Source organism: Nothoprocta perdicaria, unplaced genomic scaffold, assembly GCF_003342845.1.
Source record: "Nothoprocta perdicaria isolate Ctin4 unplaced genomic scaffold, notPer1 scaffold_173, whole genome shotgun sequence".
NCBI classification, from domain to species: domain Eukaryota; kingdom Metazoa; phylum Chordata; class Aves; order Tinamiformes; family Tinamidae; genus Nothoprocta; species Nothoprocta perdicaria.
Genome location: NW_020454905.1, coordinates 949857 through 977476, shown reverse-complemented (window position 1 = coordinate 977476; position 27620 = coordinate 949857). Strand labels below are relative to the sequence as shown.

The 27620-nt window shown below is 38.5% G+C and overlaps 1 protein-coding gene across 1 annotated transcript; it reads right to left on the bottom strand.

Annotated features, from left to right (window-relative positions):
- Nucleotides 1-27620, bottom strand: VWDE (von Willebrand factor D and EGF domains). Its single transcript, XM_026036253.1, has 28 exons — nucleotides 27459-27620; nucleotides 25786-26017; nucleotides 23942-24279; nucleotides 22317-22406; nucleotides 21296-21440; nucleotides 20718-20932; nucleotides 20358-20431; nucleotides 18435-18708; nucleotides 16453-16661; nucleotides 15019-15995; nucleotides 14028-14164; nucleotides 11589-11744; nucleotides 10873-10977; nucleotides 10420-10534; nucleotides 8695-8945; nucleotides 8332-8551; nucleotides 8015-8152; nucleotides 6126-6734; nucleotides 5720-5815; nucleotides 5542-5637; nucleotides 4011-4106; nucleotides 2694-2789; nucleotides 2290-2385; nucleotides 1621-1716; nucleotides 1426-1521; nucleotides 1117-1212; nucleotides 643-746; nucleotides 1-21 (listed from the first exon to the last, which is right to left on the bottom strand). Exons 1-28 carry the CDS (start codon nucleotides 27501-27503, stop codon nucleotides 1-3), a joined length of 5223 nt encoding a protein of 1740 aa, XP_025892038.1. The 5' UTR covers nucleotides 27504-27620.

Sequence of the window (27620 nt, the reverse complement as noted above, 5' to 3'; positions counted from 1 at the left end):
TCAACCATGATGTCTTTGTACCTTGGAAGGAAAATAAAGAAATGTAAAGACTTTGTTGTCTCTGCCCATTTTTACTATAAAGTTTAAGAAGTGATTTTAATGAATTTCAATGCAATTGATGATGCAGACTAGAATAGAATACCACCCACTTCAGATTTCATAAAGGAAAATTAGTTGTAACTAAATACTTAACTGAAATAATTTCTCTGACAAATCAGAGAAATGGTCATCATTCACTAGTAAGGGGAAAAAGCCCGGTTATTTCCAGTGTCACTCCTGGAAATATGAAACATGGTACAAAACAGAGATGAACTGAGTAAGAGCAGAGTGTGACCTGATGCAAGCTGAGAGTCAGCAAAGGGGTAGTTTGCCCCAAAGAATCAGAACAGACTCTGGAAAAGAGCATAATGGTTGCCATGTAAAGGTGGTTATGCAACAAAAGAAACAATTGAACTTAGGTAACAGAAACGTTTTTGTTAAGTCATAGAGCTGAGCAATGACTGGACTAACTTTTAGGCATAGCAGACTAGACAAAATTGGACATAAATGTTTGATATACTTGGTACTGTTTCTTGGAACAAAGGTGGAATAGACAATGACTAGCAAAGTGCCTGTCTGTCTGTGCCTTGACACTACAATTACCTGAATCTTCTTCGCGCAGAGTACTCCAGTGTAACCAGGACGACAAGAGCATACGTTAGGCAACACACACTGGCCTCCAAACAGACACTTCTGATTGCACACAGCTARGGAGACAGAGAGAGATGTGGCTGCATTCACAGAAACGTGGTAAAGAAAAGTGGCTGATTGTGGTATGAGCTCTAAACATGYACCCTGGGAACCGAAAGCTTGGTAGATATTTTCAATGTCCTCAATATAAGGGGAAATTTAATGTGATGTGCAGCCCACAAGGTTCTTATGTTTATCCACCACTGCTCCTTCCCAGCCCCCCAAGATGCAGATTTTCTAGAGGTACGTGCTGAGGACATAAATCAGGGGAGGCCAAGGACATAAGGGAGTGGGGCACACAAGAAAAGTGTTTTGCATCCTTGATTGCTTTACATCTGTAATTGTGTTGCAGCAACAAGTTTATTATAAAAGTCTCCTCAATCTTACGTGTTTGACACCAGATTCCTTCCCACTGTGGAGTGCAATGACACGTATTTGGTCCAATACATTCCCCACCGTTCCTACATTCCTGAAGACAGATGGCTGCACAGAGAGCATCACAAAGTTTGGTTATATCTCAAGTGATTACTTTTACTTATTATTTACGTTACTAAATGGCCTCTAGATTTTGAGGGCTTTCTGACCTCATAACTTTTAAGTTTTTACATGGCTTTTACCTAATATATATATATACACATATACTATATAAAACATTATTTTAAGGTACAATTCTCCTTTTAACTAAAACATACTTACGTGTGTTACACCTTTTCCCTCTCCATCCTGAAGGACAAGAGCAAACATTTGGCCCTACACACCGTCCTCCATTCATGCACCTTGGTTCGCACACACCTTAAATCAAAATGCATTTGCTGTTAAAGAAATTTCATTATTTACATAAAATGTAGTGGTGAACTTCTACATCCTGGAAGGGTATTAATATTCACTTACTTTTTTCACATCTTCTGCCTGTGTGCCCAGCGGGACAAGTACAAACATTGTTCCTCATGCAATGACCACCGTTCTTACAGGGCGGGCTGCAGACAGCTGAAATAGAATGAATGTGAGAACCACCCTGTAGCCTGCAATTTGCTTCCCCTTTGCCACACACCTCTGGGCAATGAGTACTAGAGTTCTGCTATAGAGACAGTCAGCACAGGAACATCTGTCTGGTAAAAACTGTATTAATGTGGACTGGTGTCTATATCAGTTGTAAATATAGAACCAAATGGGAATGTGTCTGCATTGGTAGCTGCACACTGACACTAGTAACCTAACCACTAATTCCTGTCTAGGAGAGCAGACAAGCCTCACCAATGTGCAAATATGGTTGAATGCCGCTCAAGAGTGAGTGGAAGACAGAAGGAAAAAAAAAAAAAAAAAAAAAAAAAGCAAATTTCCAGTATATTTTCTCCTTGGACATTTACCGAACCAGGAACACAAAGGAAGAAAACAAAGAAAACAAAGGGAAATGTTACCCTTGTTTTGCATTTCCTCTTACACATGTGGTTTGGTTGGGAATTTTTTAAACATTGAATTTTGTGTCTTAAGCTAATAATGTCTTCCCACAGACAGTTATGTCCACATAACAGCAGCTGAGAGAGAGAAATAAAATATTACCATTCTGACACTGGGCACCAAAGAATCCATGTGGACAGAGGCAAACATCTGGCTTAGTACAGGAACCTCCATTGAGGCACACAGGGTCACATAGCGCTGCAGGAGTGGTGGGAGGAAAAGAACGGGAAGCCATGACAATCAAATCAAATCCATGAAAAATCTGCTTCTCTTGCAAGGACAGGAACTAAGCATCTAAGACAGCTTCAGGTGACACTATTCACTTGACACCTTTATCTTTTATCCAGTTCTGGGCTCAGTACTTGCAGCAGAATTAACGTGGAGATTAAAGAGCTCGTGGCGGCCCACGGCAGCAAGCAGCTCATGTCCAAGCCATACAGTTCCACATTTTAACCTCCAGCAACGTGGGCCTGCAAGGGTCTCCAGTGCCAACTGTCCCGCTTTACCTGTACTGCACGTAGGCCCGAACCACCCTGCTCGGCACCGGCACACGTCTGGAGTCAGGCATTCACCTCCGTTCTCACAGTGCCTGCTGCAAACCACTACCATTCAAGAAGTCAGGGGRAAAAAAAAGAAATATTAATTTGTTAAAATTGTATGATTTATTCCACATTCCCAATCTTTCCCAGATGCGAACACTGGAAATTACATACAATATCACTAGCTGAAGAGGAATTGTTGGAGAGCTTAATCCAGTCTCAAAGTTGTAACAAGCTAGCTACAGGAAMAGACTGTAGAAGTATAGAAAGGCCCTTTCTATCTAACAGCACATGTTTTGATTCATATTTTATCCTTGGCTTTACTTGGTGTTAGGAATCTAGACAATTTCAACTATATGCTAAGAAAAGCAAAAGCTTAAGTTCAAGAGTAAAAAAAAAAAGAAAAAAGGAAAAGAAAAAAAAAGGAACATTCATATTACGTGATGGATTTGATGGACTCCATCTTTAGTTCTGCCCAAGGAAGAACAGATTTTTTTTTTTTGTATCACAATTGAAATAAAAATAAGAGTAACTAAGAATTCAGAATTAACCTTTTCAATTTAGGGTTAAATGCAATGACATGCATTAATTGCTTTGCATTAATTGAATTGCATTAATTCAGATTATTGCATTGCATTAATCTGAATTAATGCATTCATCTGAATTAATGATATAAACCATATGCTTACATTTGGCCTCTTAGAATAATAAAGAGTTACCAATATGAAATCTACTCAAAATCTAAAATTGCTAAAATGCAACATCTAGAATAAGACATAAAAAAGAGCATTTATGTTAGACTACTCCAATTTTTCAGTTATGATCACAACAAGTTTTCTGTTTTTCATGCCAGGCCAAGAAAAAGATCTCATAGACGTGATTTTGAATTCATTTTTCCTTTATGTCTGCTATTTACCTGCTGTTTACTGAGATCACTTCTGAATGTACCACTGCAAACATGCATTTCAATATGACAGAATTAAAGAGCCCAAAATGACATATTAAATGTATGTGTTTATCCTGAAGGTAAACTCTCATACTCAACAATACCTCCATATTGCTGAAAGATAAATAATCAACTACTTGCATTTTTATAGTATACTATATTTTCAAAGTCAGGAGGAAATGTGATCTGATTAATGTTTGTTAACCCTGTTTCTTGGGCCTGCAGAGAGAGATGGACATCTTCTCATTTGTGAGTATTAGACAAATGCCATCRTTTGCTTTATTACATCTGAAGATTAGGAGAGACATTCTATATTCTTATTTTTCTTTTCTGCTTACTTGTATCACATCTTGGTCCCACAAAACCGTACGGGCAGGTGCAGCGATTTCTGGCCAGGCACGTGCCTCCATTTTGACAGGGTGGTTTACAATATGCTGTAGATAGAGCATGATGTTGTCAAGAAATTGTCTCTGAAAGAGGCACAGATTGCTGATGCTTTAGCAAAAGGAGAGTGTTTTAAAAAGACCATGCAAGCAAAGAACTGGAAATAAAGAGGTGTATGTAATGGCTTCTCTCACGAACAGTAAGAGCAGTTCCAGCARCCACACACACTCTCACTGTGGTGGTCACCCCAAAGAGTGGAAACTTGAGCCGTTCTCAAAGCAGGGATCTCCTCTTCCCTGCTTTCCTGATGAGGGATTTCAATCTTCAGAGGTTTTCAGCTTACAGGCACCCAAGCCCACTTGGCCCTACTTACTGCAGAAATTTCCCAGACTAGTCTTCATATACACAGTATCAGAAACATGGTGGGGAAATATATGCTTATCTCTCATTGGGACCTTTATTACAATGCGGTTTTAAGGAAACATAAACTCTAAGGCCACCTAAAATACTGGAAAAGCTCAGATGTTGGTCAGAATTACAGTTAAGATGATCACACAATTTAGAGCAGATCATAGCAGAGCAGCTGATCCTGCAAGGACAGTCCTGGCAGCGGGGTCTGGAACCCAGGCTCTGCCAAGTGKCAGCCCCTTACTGGAATAGGCTGGGACTTGCTCCTGCCTTACCTCTCCCCTTGGAAAAAGAGCATAGCTTCTTCAGCACAAGGTCTGGTAAGTGCTCTTACCAGGAATATCCTGTTGCCTAGAAATAGCCTCGTGCATAGTGCTGAGGACACTGGCGAGGATGACCTGTCCCTCTCAGATCATATGGGCCAAGAATCCAGATCTCTTTTTGTAAGGGAATATTGCTGCCATAACTATAATGCTGAGGTTGATACTAGCATCACGCTYCATCAGAAACTTTAAAAAGACCTGATATCTCTGCTGTTTCTTGCACTTACAGTGAAGTAAGTTGGTTCACCGTATGGGGCAACTTGTGTTGTCTATACAGTTGATGGAGAGAACGTGTTTATATTATGTGGACAGTCTTTTTCACTGAATTATAAAGAGTTCAAAGAGCTGTTTGAGACAGAAGAAGTCCTCTCRTAACATTATCCTCATCCTCAAGGGATCACAAGCAAGATGTGMCAGTTTGGGAACAGCAATGCCCAAGTCAAGGCACTGAAGCTGGATGGACTGGATTCCAGTCATGGTTCATATGCATGCACATGACAGCAAAAGGTAATTCACTGTAATTCATTTTGCTGAAAGGTATTAAAAGGAAAAGAGAAGGACAAATGTAAAATAGTGTCCAGTGAATAAAAAGTGACAAAAGCATAGGAAATGCCCTCATTCGCAAAATAATCCTATTTAAGATTATATGTCAAAACGAACTCTCAGAAAAGTTGTATATAGGGTACCTGTAGAACCAAAAAAAAAAAAAAAAACCCACTCCCACAAGAACAAACCCTATCAAAACCCTATTTACCTTCCTCACAGGTGGAGCCACTGTATCCCGCTAGACATTCACAGACATTTGGCTTAATGCACTTCCCATGGTTTTTACAGTAAGGTTTGCATAGGGCTGCAGAAAATCAACAGTGATGTTCAAATGATGAACACATTAATACGAGTTATCATGGTCAAAATCAAAATGCCATACTCACCAGTCTGACAGCTATAACCAGAGTAACCAGGCTTGCATTTGCAAATACTGGGGGCCACACACTCCATATTTTTACCACATATTTGCCTACATATTGCTGAAAGGCAATGAAGAAAACAATGACAGGAATAAGGAAAGTGTCACTGCCATTTCACAACAGTGTCTTGCCTAACATAATACACACATCACATGCCTCAGTCCCCGCCCTCAAGCAGGGAAGCTGAGGCACATCAGAAATTTACTTTTAAGTGCATCCACGCAACTGAAAGTTATACCAATGTTAATAATGAAAATGAGGAAATTCAATATACATCTCAGTCATCACACAGCCACATCATAACTTTCCAGCTATAAAGATACCATAAGATTCTTCTCTGTAAAGCATTTGTAACAGTTATTTGTAATACCTCTGCAAGTAATACCATCTCCATAATAGCCATAAGGACAAGGGCCACATTTGACACGTCCATCCTGACTTGGTTCACAAGGTACTCCAGGAAAGCAGGGCATATGGAAACAGGTTCCTGCTTTAGGCATCACTATTTCACCTGMTGTTACCCGTACTGGTTTTGGTGGGACAGTGACTTTGACCAGAACAGTTGGCAAAGGGCTTGCTTTATGCTTGGCTAACAGCTGCTGGACTCTGCGAGCACTCCCTCCTCTGAGCACTTTGCTGGGCAAAGGTGGCCCTCTGCTTATTGTGATTCTATTGCTGACAGAAGCCCTCCTGTTAGTCTCAGAATAGCTGTGGATCTCAGCTTGTGTCCTTGTCTTCTCCTCAGGTGACACAGTTCGGTTCCCTGCCACCGCCGCCACCACAGGGCTTACTGAGGAGACCTCCTCCATGTTAGCGAGGTGACTGCTGCCGAGTGCGCCCCCAACGTTTCCACGAGCAGCAGGTTGCACCAAAGCAATCTGAGAATTAAATGCCTTCCAGACAGSGACTGTTGCTTTTGTGGAGGCTGGTGGAGCTCTGCTACTGGCCACTTCTGTAGGAATAAGTCTCTGGGCAACATCTGCAGAATAAGGAGCACAGCTTGAGACACTTAAACCCTTGTCAGATAACCATCGTTGAAAAGATACATCTTAGAAAGGGAGAAAAATACAAAAATATTACATGAATTTCTTCTGTGAGTGTGGGGAATGTGTTCTGATAAGAAGAAGGAGWAAAAAMCAAACAAACAAACAAACAAAACCCCATGACCCATCCATGCACTTGACACACCCATCTGTGCCTCAAGAGGCCTCTTCTTCCATGTGCTACATGAGGAATTATATATATAGTAGAACTGGCTCCCAAGCTGGCAGAGTTAGAACAACTTAACAACTTCCCATCCCTTCCCATCCCCACCACTGCTTCTTCACGGCAGGGAGGCAAGGAGGAGGCACCATACCCACCAGATAGCCAGCCAGGGGCCTTCCCTGCATGAGGTCTATGAATAGCTGTCCTGCTAGAGCAAATGACCAGCTCTAGCTGGCACCATATTGCTACCAAGCAGGTAAACTGAAAGAGAGTTTACACTGAAGATACTGCTGTGGTGCAACGCTGTGCCCAGGTGCCAATAACAAGTCTAGGAGCAGGTATTTAGTAAGGTTACAAAAGGTTAAACTTTCCTGTATCTCCTTACAAAGTGCTATGCCTCCCATTGCTGAGGAGCAAACCTTCTTGCAGCTGATGAAGAATTATCCAGTGCTGGCAGTTGACAGAGTTTTCCTCCTCCCATACTAACAATTCAGAGATAAATGAGAAAAGATGTTCAAGGAGAATTCCCTGTGAATGAAGCCCCAGCAGGCACAGATTTGGAAATGCCAGCAGTAATATTTATGGGGTTTTGGAATTAAGAGCTTGCATTGGCCATATCCTTCACCTTTATTTGAGTTAAAGCATTAAAATGGCATTCAAGATAATGCCATAAACTTTTGCTTATCTCATGTAACAGATGTCCCTATCCCCATGTTACCTATTTTTTATCAGTGGTTAGTCACAAAAACAAAAGGCAACTGGAAGAATGTCGTAAATCACACTGTACCATGACTAAACTAAGGGATTTGTAGATATTGACATTTTGGTGTCATTTTTTTAAAATAGGAATACAATACAAACAACAAGTTCTACCGAACTAAATTGAAAAATTAAAGCAACATAAGCGTAACTAGAACCTTTATTTGCTATTTACATACTTATCAGAATGTGAATCAGAAATTCTACTCTCTTCAAAAAAATTGAGGTCTGAATTAGAATAACACAGTAACATTCTTACAAAAAATATATTTTTTCAGAATGCTTTAATCATACCATAACAGGACTTCCCATCTCCTCGCAGATTAGCTGGGCAAGGACCACAATGGTAAGAACCAAAAGTATTAAAGCAAGATACTCCAGGGAAGCAGGGTCTGGATTCACATTCATCTACATCATCTTGGCAATTTTTACCTGAATTGAAATATGGATTTTTACAATATTTTATAATGTTGTCATATGCAACTTTATCAGAAAAACACAGTATTTCATCTTCATAAGCTATTTGCAGTCAATAAATTWWAAAAAAAAACAGTGGAAGGTAAAATTAGAAACTGGTTTTTTGCTGCTACATGTATAAAGTARTAAATCACCTTGAAGTTCTGGTGGACATTCACAGTAATAGCTGTTTATGGCATCGACACATCTGCCAGCACCACACTGGTTAGGTTGACATTCATCAGTATTCACTTGGCAGAGATCACCCTCAAAGCCAGCTGCACATGCACAAAGGTATCTTCCACTTCCAGGGGGAAAATTAACATTGGTCACACAAGAGCCATTATTTAGGCAATCACACGATTTTACACTGACCTAGAAGACAAGCCCAACAGAAAAGACTATTTTTTGTTTGTTTGTTTATTTTTTTCAAACGAACTAGCCATGAATTTTGTAAATAAATATTTAAACAAAAAAAAACCCTTACTCCTTTGTCATTTGACCATAATATTCATTACCTCTATTTCTACTTTTGTCTCTGCATTGCAGTCGTCTGTCAAAGAAAATGTTAATTTATGGGAATTGTTTAACATCACTTTCCATAAAAGGAGACCCGATGGGGAAAGACTGGCACCCTCAGGACCAGATTCCAGTGTAAAAAGAATAGCAGAGCCCTCTGGATCCAAGGCCAAAAATTGATATACAAAGTTTTCTCCATAGAAAGTCTGTAGTGTACCCTGAAAAGTTTGAAGTAGTGGAGGTTGGTTGTCTGTAACAAAGAAAACATTTTCCCTTTTAAGCAGGAGTTGCAATACACTTACAGAAATCAAGAAGTAATATGTCTTTGTACCAAGCAAGTCATATRTAGCTATTTCCTTTCAAATTATATGTTATTTGAATGGCACAGCAAAAACACTAAACATTTTCATTGTAGCTGTAACAAAATTAAAAAGAAATTATTTATGCCAAGCTTGTTAAGAGCTTGTTAAGGTGCATTGCATCTGTTTACAGAAAGCACCCACAATTTACTGAATTTAAACTGTACTTTAGCTAAGCAGAGTTGTAGCCTTTAGATGAAAGTAGATACATAAAAGCCAGATATGATTGTCAAATTTTTAAAGGAAGAAACATTGTTTAGTAATACCGGGGCCTGGGTTTCAGTGATTGTCTTGGCATAAGTGAGCATGGTGGTGGAGATAACACACTTGGTGTTTCTTGGAAGAATTCAACCACATGACAACTTACTCACTCACACTGCTCCTTGTGTCCTGCCTTGGAAGATTGGTTTAGGCCATGTATCTGTGTTACCAATGCAAATCATAACTGAATATTAACTATTAAAAAATATGACCTGATATATAATACAGTTTCTTGCATTTCTCTCTTGTCTGGTGTCAAAGAATCCTTGCAGCAAAACAAAAACATAAAACACTACTAGTAGGTCTAGCAGCTGTTGCTTTTATTAATAATAATAAAATTTTATTTTATTTATGCAAGGCTCTTAAGGCAGCTATCAATGCACAGGATGAATACAGAAAGCCACCCGTGCCAGCATGTTAACTCATGTGCAGCTACAATGCTGCCATTGTACTTCAGGTATCTCTGGAGAAGATAAAATTTTTAAATCACATTTTTGTTATGCTTAATGCCCTGCAATTTTGGATCCACAGTTAGCTAAATCCACTGTTTTTTCCCCTCATGAGGGCAATGCATAAGAGAGTGGCAGCTTATATCTCACCCCACAGCCCACCTTGTTTTGAGTAGGAGGTTGAATTACACAGCTTCTTGAGATACCTTCCAATCTGAATTTTCCTATTATTCTGTGATGAAATTATTTGTATCTAGCCTATCCAATATATTTATCTATTCAAATAATGGAACAACCTGCCTAAGAACATCTATTTTATCACCAGGAAATATCTTTCATTCCTAAAAGCTTAAGACAAACATTTATGGGCATAGTTCTGCCAAAAATGAGAAGAGTACAAACTGCTAATTAAATGATGGTTAATCCTTTTCATGGTAGTTCCTCTTGAGGGTACCATAGTGGGAGGGGTGGGGGGAATCCTGACTTTTACATGCCTGATTTGAGGGAAAAAAAAGGACTTTCAAAGTACAAGATGAAAAGCAACACCAACTTACAAACTAACTACAAAGTTAAAACTTCACTGCATCCGTACATGTTGAAAACTTASTAGATTTTCAAGTTATTGCAATTAAAAAAGGAACCACTTAGATCTTACCTTCAACAACTGACCAAGTTAACTTAGATATGTCAGGTCTGCAGAGTAAACAAGGGCTGCTTGGATTTGTATCACCTTCACCATAACAGAGTCCATCTATGTTGCATGTTTTCTCCTATAGAGAAATAACAATTATGTGATTCATTATTTTTTCTGCTGTCAAACAATAAATCTGCATGCAACTGTAAAGTGCCAAATAAAATCTAATTCATCTTACACTTTGTTTTTAAAAACAAACCACTAAAAAATAGTTCATTTTTATTTTGTAGTTGTATGAAGGTTAATTTCTTTCTGAAATTACCTCAGCCCAGCTTTAACATTTGTGCTTATCTTTTTTGTGCATGGAAAACCCTTGTAGAAACAAGAGTTGGGTTGGCATATGGAGATGTAGTCTGCTGATTTTTATAGATATTTTCCACCTGCATACTWAACAGACAGTAAGGAAACATATACCTTTAATGTACATAAACCTGATTCCTGTGGTTCACATGTTTGACAGGCTCCATCATATAATATCACTGTTTTAGCGTTGCTATAAATAAATCCATCGTTAGAAATCTGCAAAATGTAGATTAGAAATGGATTAGCTCACATAGGCATCACCATATCACCAAAACAGACTGCTAGCATGGGATTCAACTCAAACATCTACATTTGGCTGTTTAAACTCTTAAAATAGCTAGCAGAAATCTAGTCAATACTGCCAATAAGTCTAGACAGATATCTGACTGACTAGACCTAGAAGTCTATTTTAAGGTAAACTCAATACCGTTCTGGGCTCCRCTGACTTGGAGTCAATCTCCGAGATCTCAGTCGTCTACCCCACTTAGATTCATGCACGTATGCTATATTCAACTCAATTTCCCCACAAATGTGTAGAGAGCATTCCAAATGCTCTGGTGTAGCCATTAACTGACCATTAATTTCTATTCTTGAAGGACATGTGTCTCTGTAGGTTTCATCTCTATCATGACCCTTGCAGAAGAGCCATCTCAAACAGCACTCAATGCTAACATTCAGGTGATGAACCCGAGACCCTACATTATACAAGTTGAACCACTGAAACACTTAGTACCACTGAAAGGAAAAAAAAAAGATAATATCGATATAATAAATTTTCCTCTAAACAGGTATATCTTTAAGTGAATACTCGAAATTTCTGACAGTACCTTTATTTGCCACCTGGCATGAGGTTTATCATCAACAAGATCCATGACATGGGACTGTTGGCCATCACTTGGCAGTGGACAGTCGGCAACCCCTGCACTTTGGAAGACAGCCGGCATAATCAGAGGTTCTCCAAGAAGCCAGTGACTATCATTATGCTAAAAATTAAGACAGAGTCTGTTTTACAGAGCAATATGAAAATATTTTTATCTCCCATAAAATATGAGTTGCACTGTGCTTGAATGCATCTAATGCCTCTGGATTGAAGTGTTATGTGAAATATTAATTTACTATTATTTGCACAGCAATCAATGCCTACCTAATCTAGCAATTAGGTGGCTGTTAACCACTAAACTCTTGTACAAGCCAATAAATTACACCACTGTCCCCGTAGACTTCTCTCCTAAATTGTAGGGAAGGCAAGACATCTAAAGATTATCTTCAGAATTCAAGACAAAAAAGCAGGGATGATAATATGACTGAAGTCTTAATAGCAACCTGAGTTCTTCATATAGGAAGTAGAAAGTAGAATTTAAGTCTATTGAAAATGAAGTTAGATGAAAATAATAATCCAGGCAGACTGCAGATTTCGAGAACAGTCAGATCAGAAGTCACTTTGASCTTGACCAGGTTTTATTGAGTTGTCTCTCATTACTTGTTTCAGTTACAGGAAAAAATCAAGACACCTTTATGYAAGCCCAGTTCTGATATGATGCATCCTAAAGCCATGTGTTTTCTAACAGCAGGGTTTATCTTGCCAGAAGTTTTTTCTTTTCTGGATTAAATCTAATCTCATCCTATACAAAATCAAAGTCAATTCTGTATCCATGTAATTATAGGCTCCTTGGCCATGTCTTACCCAAACCTCTATCAAGATAGATTTACTAGTTCTGCTGCTGTGAGGTCCTTCACTACAGATTTCTCCCAAATTACCTCTTTTAGCATCATCCATGAAACCTTATCCTCCCCAKCATAGTAGGCCAGCCCCTGGACAATGGATCTATTTTAGCCTTTCACAAGGGTAAAGATGAAAAATGAGAAATTCACTTTGTACTTTGTACTAACTCTGAAGTCTGCCAAAATAACTCTTCTATGAAATATTGACCTGTCAAGTTTATCTTAAATTATGTGGAGTTCTATACTACTGCAACTCCATAGACATTTTCATAAAGCTACTAATAGTCCAGCCTGGGGTGAGTGAAAAAAAAGATCCTTTCATCAACTTCCTCCTGAATTTCAGATAAAAGCAGTGGCTTTCATTTTCCAGCCTGGATCTTGTCAGTGAGAAATACAGTGAGAAACTTCATCAATAGAAGTGGTTTAATAGAAAGTTTTTGTAATTGAGAGCCAAGTATACCACCAYGGAGAGCATTATATCAGAAAATCTTGCCCTGAGTTAAGAGTGAGACATTTCAAACTGTGATAAGTGAGCTCCCAATAATTGTCTCACTGTGAGTTTGGTCTAAAACTCTTTTTACCTAAAGGAGTGTAAATTTACACTCTAGTGCAAAGCCTTTCTCATTTCAAGCCACCGCCAGATGAGTAGATACATGTTGTGCTCATGGAAAATCTATAGCTCGCACTGCTTAATCTGTCAAAATCATCKCAGCCTCTGCTGGCACTCGCTAAGCAAAACTCTTCTGCTACAGGAACAAAAGTGTCCCATAAAACATATCCCCCTTTTGCCAGCCTCACTTCACCCCTATCATCACATCAATGAAACCACATTTTACTATGAAGCTTTTTTTTTTTTTTTTTTTAATTTTCATGTCCAAGATGAAGAAAAACTTCAAACCTGCAGGATATGTCAGACTAAAACTTTAAATTACTTAGATGTCTTGGGCAAATTCCAGGTTTGGATAACAACACTGTCTATACTGGTTCCTCTTAAAACTGTATTAGCTTGCAGTACAGTAGTTTTAATCTCCTGATGAATACTATTAAATACCCAGGGAAACCAGAGAAATACCCCAGAGATACTGACAACACATCAAAAATGCCCTTCTGTTGTAACAGATTTATGATATTCATAAAAAGGTCATTTCAAGCATTATATTGGGACAGAAATCTAGAAATGTCTTTAACCTTGCTGCCCCTTTTYGAAGAAGTGGCTTTTCACTTCCCCTCTATAAGCACTTAAATAAAAGGCAAACAATGTAGTTTTTGCCACTATCAGGGATGCCCTTGACCTTTCATGATGGAGAGTTGCTGTATGCTGCTGCCTCCCCCTCGGCTCCTGAGCATTCCCATTATGTTGTTTATTCCTCTTACCAGAGAGCAAATGGCAATCTCACAGTCTTGAGTGGCTGCTGCAAAACASGGAATGCCTCTGCTTTCAGTTTCTGCTAAAGCACTGGGCTGTGCCCATATAAATGAGGCTAATCAGACATTGTTCTCCTCACTCTCTGAGGAGCTTAAATTTAATGTTACTACACATATACCTGTAATTTGCTAATTTCACATTTCAGGCTTGATGACTCCCTGAAGCCATGTCCAAAAGCTCTCACTGATGTGCAGTCGTACTGCCGAATATCGCACAGCCCGGCATGCTCCAGCTCGGTAATTTCTGGAACCTGGTCTTTGAAGCAGAAATCAAGCAGTGAAAGTTCTATGTTAACTGATTTATATGCATTTATAGTTAAAAAAAGTTTATTTCTATATTCAACTAAAAATAACTGTAAAAACAATATTATGCAGTTTTTTGCTTCACCATTTGAAAACTTTATTCTATTGCAATGCTTGTAAGACAATTTCACTATAAATTTAAAAGGTTTATTATCACTTTGCCTCTGCCCCTGCTTTTAAATAAGTCACTAAAATAAAAATGCCCTTTCAAAATAAACACAAAAATATTTTGTTTGAAAGGTTTTGAAAGGACTTTCCAAATACTTTTTCTCATACTTTCCCAGTGTGTCTGCTTACCTGCATTTTCTGTTTACTGTAAAAACTTGCCCAGCAATATTTCAATATTTGCTATAGCTCTTTTTCCTTCACCATCAACTGTATTTCCACCATGTTTAACAGTTTGCTTACAGATATGTAATATCACCAAAATGAAAAGTATTCCATTTGCAGTTAATAAACAGCACCATTCAGACCATAAACAACAAGGAATGGATAGAAGTGGCAGGTTTTCCCTGCAGAAGATAGGGAGGAATGTGAAAGCACAGTACCCTCTTGGGACTGTACTGAGTGGTACATTTAAGAAATATGACATGCTATAAACTTAGCCTATGTTTTGCCCTAGGGAAACAAGAAGGCTGAATAGGAAACAATTTTAAATTGGAACTCAGTTGCTGGATAACAAACAGCCCCACTSTAGGAAGCTTCTGTCAGCGTACCAAAGCAGGAAAGAAAGGCAGTAAAATAAACTTATGGGGCACAAACATCAAAAATGCTATTTAAGTAAATCTCATTGTTTTGTTCACTTACCAGACAGAACGCTGCAGTCATAAGAGCTATAGCCTTGAAAACATGCACAACCCCATTCCATACATCCTCCATTACCGCTGCAGAGACTGGGACATCTTAATGCAGCAAGCAGGTCCTCGACCCACCTTGGAAATTCCTGTTGGTTGTAATTTATTTCTTCTAAAACTCTCTTCTCACATTCATTCTCCAGAAGAGGTAAGAAGGCTTCTGCCCAGCTGAGGTCATCTTTCAGCAGCAAATCTTTAACACACATATCTACTGCATCTTCCACTCGCTTGCCAAGAAGGCCACCACAAGATCTCCCTATACTGGAATTCACTAGGGCCTCTTGGCACAGTCCCCAAGCATTAGACTCAGTCAGGCCTGAAGGGGTGGGCCAGGAAGGAAGAAACTTTTGGTGCTGACCAGCAGCATGGTCCTCTGGAAAAAAATAGCTATAGCCTTCCAGGTCTGCTTGGCTAAGACTTTGGAATGGAAACACTGGATGATATCCATAATAACTTTGCCGCTTCCCTCTGYTTGTACCAGATTTGCCTTTGAGAAGATGAGTCCTATAATTGTGGGGATTTCTTTGAATTCCTGAGCTTGAAGTACCTTCTCTTTCTATCATAGAATTTTCTACTGAACTTGTGTTTACCAGCAGTATTTTGTGAAGTTTGGCTTGTTTATCAGAGCGATCATATTTATGGAGAGGAGAAGAAGCATCCRTTTCATGTGCAGGCGACCGTTTCTTTAAGCTTCTGACAAGATCGATAGGACTGAGATACTCAGTGGTGACATCCAGCCCTGGTATCAAAGAAGGAAATCTACCATTTCCACTTTCTCTGCAAGAGAGATGAAATTTAGAAACTGACTCTGGTTTATTCTGTGATTGATGCAGTCCAGCATCTTTAAGTGTGCAGTCACAGAAGGCTCTTTTTGTAGATGATGTTAAAGAAGCAGGCGTCTGATCAAACAAGCTTTCTCCTGGTGAAATTCTAGGGGAGGGAGGAAAAAAAAAAGGAAAAAAAAAAAGCTGCATCTCAAAAGCATTATCTATTTTCTTTGTTTTAGTGAGAATGCGGTGGCTTTTTGTTGTTTCACACTTCTAGAGCAGAGATGACAAAATCTACAGCATTCAGCTAAAATTAAGGACCCCAGCTAAATTACAAAACCACAAGAGCAACTTATAACAAAGCCACTGAGTGACTCTTCTGCATATCTCGGTATTTTGTTCAAAATTTATTCAAACTTATGTCGTAATTACTACTTAAATACTAATTTGGCACTTCAATTTCAGTTTACAGAAATTAGTCACGGAAAGCAACAAAGGCATTTTAACATCAACTTCAAAAGTTACTAAGATTTTTCATAATTAAACAGGTTGTTATAAGTGCAAAGGAAAGGCTGAATCAAAAAWGATGACATTTGACTGAAACAGAAGCATTTTGTTACCTCCATTCGTTAATAAAAGAAAAAGGAACATTAGAACTGTTTGGGATTTCCATCCCACTTGCAGTGTGATAGTCATTCTCTGCAATTCCATCAAAGGTGCCACAGAGTCCCACTGTATTTTTGTAATCTGAGCTGGGTGCCCTAAGCGTTATGCTCATTCCCCATTCACTCACATCAGCACGAACGAAAGCTCCAGAAGAAAACCAAACCTAAAAAGAGATGGGTGATATCATCATGAGAAACACTTGTAATAAAATTAGGGGGTTGTTGGCAAGGAACAATTGACTGAGGCCAGGTGTATAGAAACAATCCACTAAACTCTGACTCTAACTAATCCGGATCAGAAACAAAAAGTTATTTCTTGTCTTGTATAGCCTTTTGGAAAAGTCCTGTACATCTCAATTAGTATGTGCACCCCAGCTAATATGACCAGCAGCTGGGCAGTGCAGTGTAGGTCAATATACTTTATTCCTCATTAGCAGATACTCTGTGAATGGTCAATGACCTCAAAAATCACAACGAATCACAGAGCCGCTGAACAAACAAAAAGAAGCCACTTGTCATTTTTTGCACAGGGCAAGGGAAAATTTTGGTCATTTCGACTGGAATCTTTGATGACACCTTTCTCAACTATCCTTTTGTGAGCTATATGATTCCCTCTGTGTGAATATATATGGAGTCATTTTCTATCCACAAAGCTGACCCTACATTTTCAGGATTGTTTAAAACAATCTCAAACATTCATGATTTTAGACAACTTTAAAGAAAGTTTCAAGAGGAAAATTCTCTCTGCAGATAGAATCGCAGATTACACACTTGAATATGCCTTGGTATTCCAATTCATTATGTTAATAATAAGTTTTGCAATGCCCATCAGTATTTTTATTCATCAAGCAGAAATGTTATTCTAAAATTATGATTGGAATTAACCCTTTCTAATTTACTCTTTTGAGGAATTAAAGAACACAAGGCAGCTACATATTTTCCTTGCATAAAACACAAATTTCATTGGAGTGTGGTGCCAAAGAAGAAAGAGACTCTTGCACATGCACCAGACAAATAAGCAATAACCATTCATGGGAATCCATGAGATAGCTGAAATGAGGACACAAGGTTTTATGACTTCTAAGTATAAATGCTGTTTCTGTTATTGACCTGCTGCACAGATCTGAGCAAGTCACTTAATATTTCTGTTTTTCTGTACCCTTACCTAGAACAGGGAGGAATTTCATCTCTCTGTTGCCTAAGGATGTCTTGATATTTAATATCTGAAGTCTTCAAATGAACCACTTCAGATAAAAGCTAAATATTTAAAGCATTCTTAGACCAACAGCTAAACCATAGCTAAAGTCATATTGATTTTATGGCTTGCCTTCCAGACCAACAACAGAGTGACTAGAGAGAAGCTGAGTGTTTTATCTTACATTCTGCTTCATTTCAGGTTCACTGGAGGCTTAGAGGAATGTTAGTCATGAATGAAAAGTGACATCAATTTATAAAAACAAATGTGAATATTATATTTGAGGGTCACATTCTCTAGAGAAGCCACTGACATCTCTAATTCTAGGTATATCATTTGTCATGTTATCTGCACMCTCAGGTAATGTATCACAGGATATATGACATGAGCATGATCAAAACTTTGTGCACACATTGCAGAGACCCCACTTTGGAAAATTAATACTGCCAAATAAACACATATTAATTCTCAAAACCACAAAAAACATGCAAAGATTGTATGCTGAGATTGCCCATACAGTTCCAGAAAGGTGTTTGTGCACAGAAACCACAGTGTGGTTTTCAAGCAGAACCTCCCTCACCTATGTGTAAAACATTGGCCAAAGGACTGTAACTGTAAAATAGGCTTTACTGTATTGCTTAATTAGCAGAAATAAAGCATGTTTAGTTCTATAATTGATGTGAACTGACAAAAATAACTGAAGAGATAAATATTACTTGCTGAGGTAATATTTACCACTTACTGTTACTTTTCTTCCGAGGTAGGACTCAATGATCCTGACATTGTTTCCWGTTGTGTCTCTGCTTATTACAGACAAGTGTGGCTGTGACTCGTGCAGCTGACCACTGCACATGTCAAACGCAATGACATCCCTTCCTTCTTTGGCGACAAAGCCACAGTTACAGGAGGCTGCAGAGTGAAGACTTCCACAGTCCCACTGCCGAACATGGACCTCAAAGTCTCGAGATGTGCTCTTAGAGAGAACAAAAGTTCCTGTTTCAAAATTGTCGTAGAGTCTGAAATCAAGAGAAAAGCATATAATATTGCTTTGGTTATGCAATAGCTGCATTGTTACGTGCCAGCAACTTTAGTTTAATCCAGATTTCAAATATTTGTGAGCTCTGATTCTATCAATTAAGTGTGTGCATCAGGAAAGTCAAACAGCAAAGAAAAGCATAGAAGCTAGCCCACATACTTCCGCTCCTCCTGGATAATCAACATTATATCTTCTTATACGCAGTTATGAGTCAAAAATTTAAAATTGAGCTTCACCAGAGAAAGAAGCAAAAAAAAAAAAAAAAAGATTGAGTGGAATAGACATAGATAATGTTTCTGAAGGGAGACATAACCACAGAGCCATTGCCATTTTTGCCATTAGCCAGTTGTGCTCACAGATGCTGTGACATGAAGGCCGAAGGTATTTCTCCCTCTCTCTGCTTCTCCAGCAGGGCATGTGTACAGTGGGTGCATGGGGCTCAACTGTGTGCCTGTGTGGGGCAGGTGTGCTGATGCTTGCATGAGAACCCTTCACAAAACGATGTAGAAAGTCACACCCATTAGGAAAGGTCTGTTTTACTACAGATGAGATTGGAGCAAACACTCCCGAAGGTTAAACTGTTAAGTTTAACCACCTCTTAGCTCTAAATAGCATTTGATAGTTAATAGCAGGACAGTGATTCAGCAGCCCCCTGGATCCTGCCCAGCAGAAACACTGCAGGTGACCGCCCTCCTGGCACTGCACAGGGCTACCTGCCTTGCAGCACAGACAGCTCCCTCTGCCCAACTTGTAAAATGAAGTAGCAACAGTGTTTAACCTTAAAGATATCTTCCCCTCTCAGCAGGAATACACCACAGTTAATCACAGCGTTTCATATGGAGGCTTGGTGGTAATACAGCAATGGTCCTATGGAGCCATCCCTGTAATTCCCACTGACGGAGCAAAAGGAATATAATCACTGTGAATGTCACGACTAGCAGTTGCAGTGCCATCAGAGCAGCCATTAAAATCTCCCTTTTCTCTTCCTTTATCAGGCTCACAAGAAGATCCAGTTTGTGGGCTTCACACCTTTATTTGGGGGCAATGCATCCTCTTTCCCTTGCCCTGTCACTTGAAGAAATGTCTTCTTTTTGGAAAGAAATTTTGGTAATGTACATGGGACTGCAATGAATAAGTAACATTTAAATCCATGGCCAAGCTCTGCACAAAGTCATGCAGACAACAGCTATTTTCTAGTGACTTGATTTGCTTCTTACTCCTAAGGTGAGAGAAAATATGCTGTAGATTGGATACTCTTTTGAATTAAAATTGCTTTACATATTCAATCATTTCACCAGTTGTCATACATAAAACACATTTCTATCTTTTGTCTCCCATAGACTCTACGGCCAYTGTACCTCCCTTGCACACTCCCTGAAAGAGAAAAATACTCCATTTATTTTTAGTCCTTTGGCACAACCCAAAACCCGCATTTGGAAACACAAATATTGCAGTCATCATCAGTGGCATGAGTAGCTTTTGCTAATCAAAGAATATTTACCCTTACTGTCCAGGAAAGAGTATAAAATCCAGAAGGCAGCTATGGAAAAGTATAGTTAAACTGTATCATTAGGCTAGATAGCACGATATGAAATCACTTAATATGAAGAGCAGTAATCTAGCTATTACCTTCCATCAAATGTAATTATATGAGGGTCAGTAAATGAGTAGCAGTAAGCAGTAGGTAGATCCTTAAYGGTGATCTTTAAAACAAAGAAAGATGGAATAAGTCAAGCCAGGTTAAGAATAAGCATACTCAAGCAAACTACTTATCTTGACATACTAGTTTACTTTACAATCAGTATGTTACATTTTTTTTTAACTTAATTCAAATAGAAGTGCAGGATGTGAATGAAAAAAAAAATCAAATGATATTAAACACTCCAGGAATTTTGSTGTGGCTCAGTATGACACACATGAAATTGGAACTTCATTTACATCATCCACGTTTTTGGTCAGTTGGTTTTATAGAGTTAGAGGATTTCCAACCTGAATGCTTTCTGGAGCATAGCCATTCCACAGGAAATTATCACTGGATATAGGTTCCACCACAATCCTGGTAATCCTGTCTCCATCCTGCATAAAGTCTGTTACAGCAGTGAAATAATTTACAGCTTGACTACAAATTCCATTATTGCAGGGTTTCTGGAGAAGATCCACATGACAAGAAGAAAGGGCCAAGTTTAAACCTAACTSTTCTTTACCTGTTTTAATAAAAACAAATAATTTGTGAGTTTTCTTCTAAACAAGTCACAATTTGGTAATTCTGTCAATATAAATATTATATTATTTGCAAATGGGAAAGATTTTTTTCTGTGTTAACAAAAATTAACAAAAAATGGCTCTGCTAATCCATAGCTGCCAAAAACAGCTACTAATTTCAGGTACTGAAAGTATGTACATATTGTTGAGTAATGTTGGATGTATGCTCAGTTTGTGAATATTTTGTGCTAATTTTATTACATATTTCATAATGTGCCGGCATTTCCAAAGAAGAAGACTGAAGAGAATATTTACAGAAACATACTAAAAGTATAAAATGTAATAAAATACAGGATAATACTTACCTTGGTCAACAGTATTTAATGTCAGTGAGATTTTACAATCATTTTCAAGTTGTCCAAATTCAGGACAAGGAATAGGAATTCTACTTTCTATTGCCAGTCTGTATTCCTTTCCATCCTCTGATATACTATAAACTTCTGGATATACCTAGCACRGGAGAAATCATACTTAAAATAGAAACTGGGGGGAGTGACCTGGGGGATACTGCTTACTAACCTGCAAGAGTGAACACACCAGGAATGAAGCACAGTGCCTTGGTGCACAGCCCACTGATGAGGCTTATGAGGATGGGCAGCTGAGCTACATGCACAGTAGGAACTAAAATGAGTTTGAACCTGTTCTCTGATCAAATAGCAGGCCAAGTCTATGCCTACACGATTAAACTTTCCCCAATCCCACTGTCTAACCTCAAAACAGGTTGGCTGCAGCCTTCCCTCATCCCCACAGTGAGCTGGGAACACTACCTGGCCAAGCAATCCTCTGATCCACACCCAAGTGTTTCATGGACCAAAATCATGGCAAAAAGGTAGATACTGTTAAATCTACTGAGGGCCTGAGTCTGAGCCATGGCCCTCTACTTTAGATAGGTCTAGACCAGCTTCTGGAGGCCAGGGCTTTCACTGGGCTGTTACAATTTGTGTGAGCTGATGACCATCCTCCTGCACCTTGGGGATGGGGGAAACACAGAAATACTTCTGATGCCATCAACATTTGGCAAATCTAAGCTCACCACAGCCAAGTGTACTCTGAATGCATAGAGCATACATGCATCTCGAGTGCCTTCTAGTCAGGGACCCACCTGCTTTCTGCAGGTGTTTTGACTGATCTCAACCTACTTCCATTCATCATCCTGCCAAATCTTATCACTGTGAAGCACAGAATAATTACAAAAAATGCTCAAATACTGTTTACTGATATTTTAATGTGCCCACAGGAAAAAAATGCATTAATGTCACACATTAGCTGCAGTAATATCAGAAAGATTCCTGCTATAATAAAGACATTGCTTTCTTTTCAAATTACCTTTATGCCAGCAAAAAACTCCTCACTCTCAACAGGAGAGCTTTGTATATCTGGTTTCTCCAAGAGAAAAGTAGAACTGCTACAGTAAACCTGCGGGACAGAAACAACACAATAGATTCTACTTTTGGTGTCCTTATGTGAATACAAAACCCAGATACAATAGATGAGCCTAAGAGATTCATCAAGCCCAGTCTTCACCAGAAGTTAGCAATTGCCTATGGCCTTGCCTAAGGAAAATACAGAAACGGATCAAGAAATAGAACTTTTTGCATACTTGGGATACTCTGTCAGTGCTTCAGAACCTTCTTGAACAAGGCTGGATATAGATCAATGTGTCTTGCGAGCACCCATGTTTCCATGGATCTTCCTAGTCTCTTCTGAACCACTTCTGGGCCCTAACATATTCAGGAATTGTCTTCTATTCTTTAATTTAAAAACACACAAAAGTGTATAATGTTTGTTGCCTTTTATTGCTTTTGGGTACCTTTTAGTTCTTAGATTATACAAAACAACCAGCCCTACTCCTCCTCTTTTTACTATACCTTTACCTGGTACTATGGTCTTGGATGATCTCTTCTTTAAGCTGAGCAAGTTTACTGTATTCTCCCCTCACACTGAGCCAGTCACATGCAACTAGCCATTCTTTTTTTTTTTTCTATTTCTTTGGCTATATCCTTTCTRAGATACTTTGATGAGACTTGTCATATTGGAGATTTTTATCAAGAATTTATATCAGCAGAACGTAGTTCATGACTTCAATCTCCATTCCTTCTTTCTGACGCTGAGCTAACATTGTCACAACCACTCACAAATGCTCCTAAGTATTTTTGAGGACTAGTAGGTACTACTGTTGTCTGCAATTCATCCAAGCAGCCTGCCTTTGACCTGATCCTCAGTGCATTATCAAGATAAAACAACTTAGAAAAACAGTAGAAAACAGGATAACACAAATAAAATTACTTGGAGGGAGGGGGCAGGAAATATTAACCTGCTGCATGTTGGTAATATACAGGTAGAAAGCCTGTGGGTTTTCCGGTGCATAAGCTTCTCAGAGTTATCACATGATCCTAGATCTTAAGTCTGCTACTAATTAAGTTAATGGAATTACTCTTGTTGTTTTAATGGCAGAGGTTAAACCATTTAAATATTATTCAAGAGAACTTAAACCTCTGACCAACATGGTCAATCAGTAGTTCACTATGGACAGTTATTTACTCRATACAGTGCCTTAAAATACCTAGCTTTTATGAGCTCTCGCTTAAGTATAATTGCATCCTAATCTTCTTAATTTACAGTACCAAACAAAATCACAGGTGAAGATAATGTAACTTGAACAAACATTTATCGAATGGAGGCACACTACACTGTACTGAGACTGCGTCTTAAAACTTTAATGGTGGTGGTAACTACTGATAGGTTCTGTGATATTTCCATACTTGCATGGGCACCGTTGCTGCAAATAATACCCGGGGGCAACATTTCTGTCAAAAAAGCTTAAGGAACCCCGCGTCTAACAACTGCTAATATCTACRCAGGATTATTAACTCATATGTCAACAGGTAAAATTCCTATGGAGAAAAAAGAGCATATTTACAAAGATACAAAGGGAAATATTTTTAACATACTCGGTCTCCAAGTTTGAGGTTTATGCCATCTAGTTCTAAAAGTGAGAATGTATGAACTGCTGTCTCACGTTTCAATTCCTCTTTGACGCCCTCAGGAGAAAGTCTGGACCAAGCCACAATAAATCCAACGGAGCTGTTTGCAAAAGGAAAGCCAAAGGTGCATCTCAGGTATATGCTGCCTTTGATCAACTCTGCTGTAACTTCAGGGGTAGCTGGTGATGGTGGTGACACAGATGTGGGTGATGAAGGAGCCAGCCTACCTAGTGGAACAAAAGTRTAGTTTGTGCTTCTTAGTCCATGTAAAAATATTTCTGGATGAARCAACATTGACATGTAGTCTATCACTTAATAAACTAATAATATTTACTTCTACTATATATGCAATTTTTATTTAATTGTTAAGAGAACAATTGAGAATTGTTTAATTAATTGTTAAGAGAAACAATGAAAAAGTGTATTTTCCTTCTATTAATTATTAACATGAGAAAAATCTCTATATCAATGTGTGATTGTGTTTTAGCCCACAGGAAGGTGCTGAAGAGGGGGGAAAAATAATGAGGGAATAAAATGCAGTGAATCATCTTACCAGAGAGGAGAGAGCAAAGTGCAAAGGAATTTATGTGAAAGAAGAGTATCTTCTCCATTTACATGGGAAAGGATAAGAGTTGATTCTTTCAGAGTGAAATATAAAATCAATCTGCAAATTTACTGTAATCAATAAATCAGTATTATTAAAATTACATTTTAACATTCATTCTGAGCATTATGTTCAGAAACTACAGATCAGGTAGTATTTCTAAACTGCTCATCCTGCAGAAATTCAAGCAATATTGAAGATAACATGCACATTTTTATTCAAGACAAGATATGACTAAATGTTGAAGTCATTTAGTCTTGGATGAAAATCCATGCAAATTCTGGGGGGGAGGTGGGGGGGGGTGGGCACAGAGGGGAGGGGAAAACACAGAAGAAAACAATGCTACAGACACTTTGAATTGCTACTTCTCTGAGATCACAAATCTGTGGTTTTGCATATTCACCAACTGTATAATATTTTCAAGTGATATATTCATAGGTATACCGATTAATTACATACCAAGGCTCCTAAAATACTATTCCACATTAAAAATATTCTAAATATCACAAAGCGATAATAAAAGTGCAAATTATTAAAAAGTACCAAAAAAAAAAAATCTTGTAATCTGATTCTGATATAATTGTAATAGGAATCAGTACAAAACCTTAAATTGGAAATCACAAGKTAGCTGTGATAGCTATTTAAGAGAATGGATACAGAGCATCTTACCATCTCTACATCTTTTAATAGAGGTCTGCCCAGGAGAAACCTAGACACTTTTCCTAGTGAGTAAAAAGGAATTAAAAATATTATCTTCATTAGGAGTTTTGTCTTCCTGAAATCCACATCTGAGTGAATACTCACTGCAACCCAAGACAATCAAGTWCAGTGCAGAACTATTTCGAAAAATCACCTTTCCAAGGTGTCTAAGATTCTTTATATCTCACTAATGAATATTCACAGAGACTGTCAGCATCAATATTATAAGTTGCATTTACAGAAGCTTTCGATACATACAGCTATCTTGAAATGTTTATGTTCAACAAAATGTCTTAAAAATGTAACTTAAAAGTGTTTAATTTTTTTGTATATTTTATGATTTTATTGCTTTTAACTAGTTCTGAATAACTTTAAAAATGAGCAATCAGAGAGTACCTATTGGGAATGCAATAGACTTCTTTTAAGGAASATTTGTATGCAAGAATATCTGAAAACAACCATTAATGAACATGGACAGCTCCCCAAGTTAGAGCTCCCATTTTCTCACCTTCAGCGCAATAGCCCATGCAGCCTTGGGTGGGTTGCAGCAGGTAAACAAAGAAATCTCCACAGTTTCTCACRCTGACAGGGATTCGGAAAAGGCAGCAGTCCCTGGAAGTGCTGAAGAAGAACTGCCACGTGGCACACGCTGTTAACTGCTTCATCTCACCAGGCCGAGGCAGGGATTCTGCCTCCCGCAGGGACAGCCACACAGGAGCCTGGGTACCACAGTGGTTCACCTGAAGCACCCAAGGAAAATATCAAAAAATAGTTAATGCTGAATTAGGCTGCTCCATCTTTCCAGCTACGTTGTCTAGAGTCTTCTCCATTGGGATGGTGGACCAGCTTTATCAAGGAAAGTTAATAAATGTTTAGCACTCACAACAGATTTTTAAAACTCTCCTGGATGATCTGGATAGGTCATTAGTCTAAACTGTGTTCTGGAAAATATCTGGTGAAAAAGTCACATTATTCCCTAGTTGACCTTACTGGTTCTTTGCATAGAGAATATCCACTCCGTGATGGCAGAAAAAAAGTAGTTGATCTGCATTAAACCTCATTGAAAGTCCTTTAGGAAATACACTGTACTCTATTGATTTTTGGAGCATAACAGCCTGAATAACAGGACTTGAAGAGCTGTGCAACCCTGTAGCTACCACAGAGCAAGTTGCCTGTGCAGCACCTCAGCCTTCTCAAGGAGGTCGGGTGGTAAAATGCCCCATTACTTGCTGGTCCAGAAAGCACCAGGACCTGAGCAGAAAGCTCGAAGTTCCCCCAAGCTCCAGGTTGAGCTTCCCATGCCCTTTCCTTGCCTCAGGGACTGCACCCCCTAAGCCATGACCTGCCTGCAAGTTAAAGATAGAATTTACCTGTGTACTTCAGTGCCTTATACTGCTTTAGAGATTAAAACAGGGGGAGGAGGCTGCTTTAAGCTCCACAAATTTTTCCTGCTATCCTTTAGCTGTTCTGTGTTTCTGTTAAATGCTTTTTCTAATTAATGAAACAAAATACAAAAGTCAAATATTCTTTTTTTAATTAAGAAAACGTTTTCAAATAGGAAATTACTAAGAAATATCTCCTTAAAATATAGCTATTACAGAGCTGTTGAAGAAGCTCTAAAAATCAAGCATTACAAATTAAAGAAATTAAATATTCCAAATAATTTTTGTGTCCTAGGGGATTTACAAGTGACAAGAAAACTAATCTTCAAGTCAGCTTTGTGAGTTCAAGTCATTTTAGGATTAATCCCCTCTGTCTTACATGACCACTCTGAAAGCTCCACAATTATTGGCATCATGTGGCTAAAAGTCCCTAAGCTGCTTTTATATGTACTTAGAAAAGGACTAATTGACATCATACAGTTGTGGGTTTTATTTGTGACCATTGCTCCTATGCTAGCACTGAGAAAAACTGTCTTTAGCAGTGACTAGAAATGGTGATTTTTCAGTGGTCTAAAAGAAACCAATTTATTATTCTCTGTTCTAGCCCATTCAACTTAATTTTTTTCAGCCATAACTTTTAAGATTTTACTGTGAATGCTTTTAGTAGTTTTGTATCTACAAAGATGGCTTGCACTCTACATGTAATCTCCATAATTAATTTTGTTATACCTACCTTGCTGAGGATTTCGTAAGAAAAAGTAACTATTATTTATCATAAACAAATAAAGTGCAACACTACCTCGACACATTTGGTTGGCATCTCAGCAGGCTTATCAAAAATCATAAAACGGTACCACCCTGGAGCTAGGGAATGGTCACATATCAAATCCTGAATAGCCGATTGCTGCAGGTGAGATGAATCAAAATCCACACTTCGATAAGGGCTCTTCAAGATCTGATG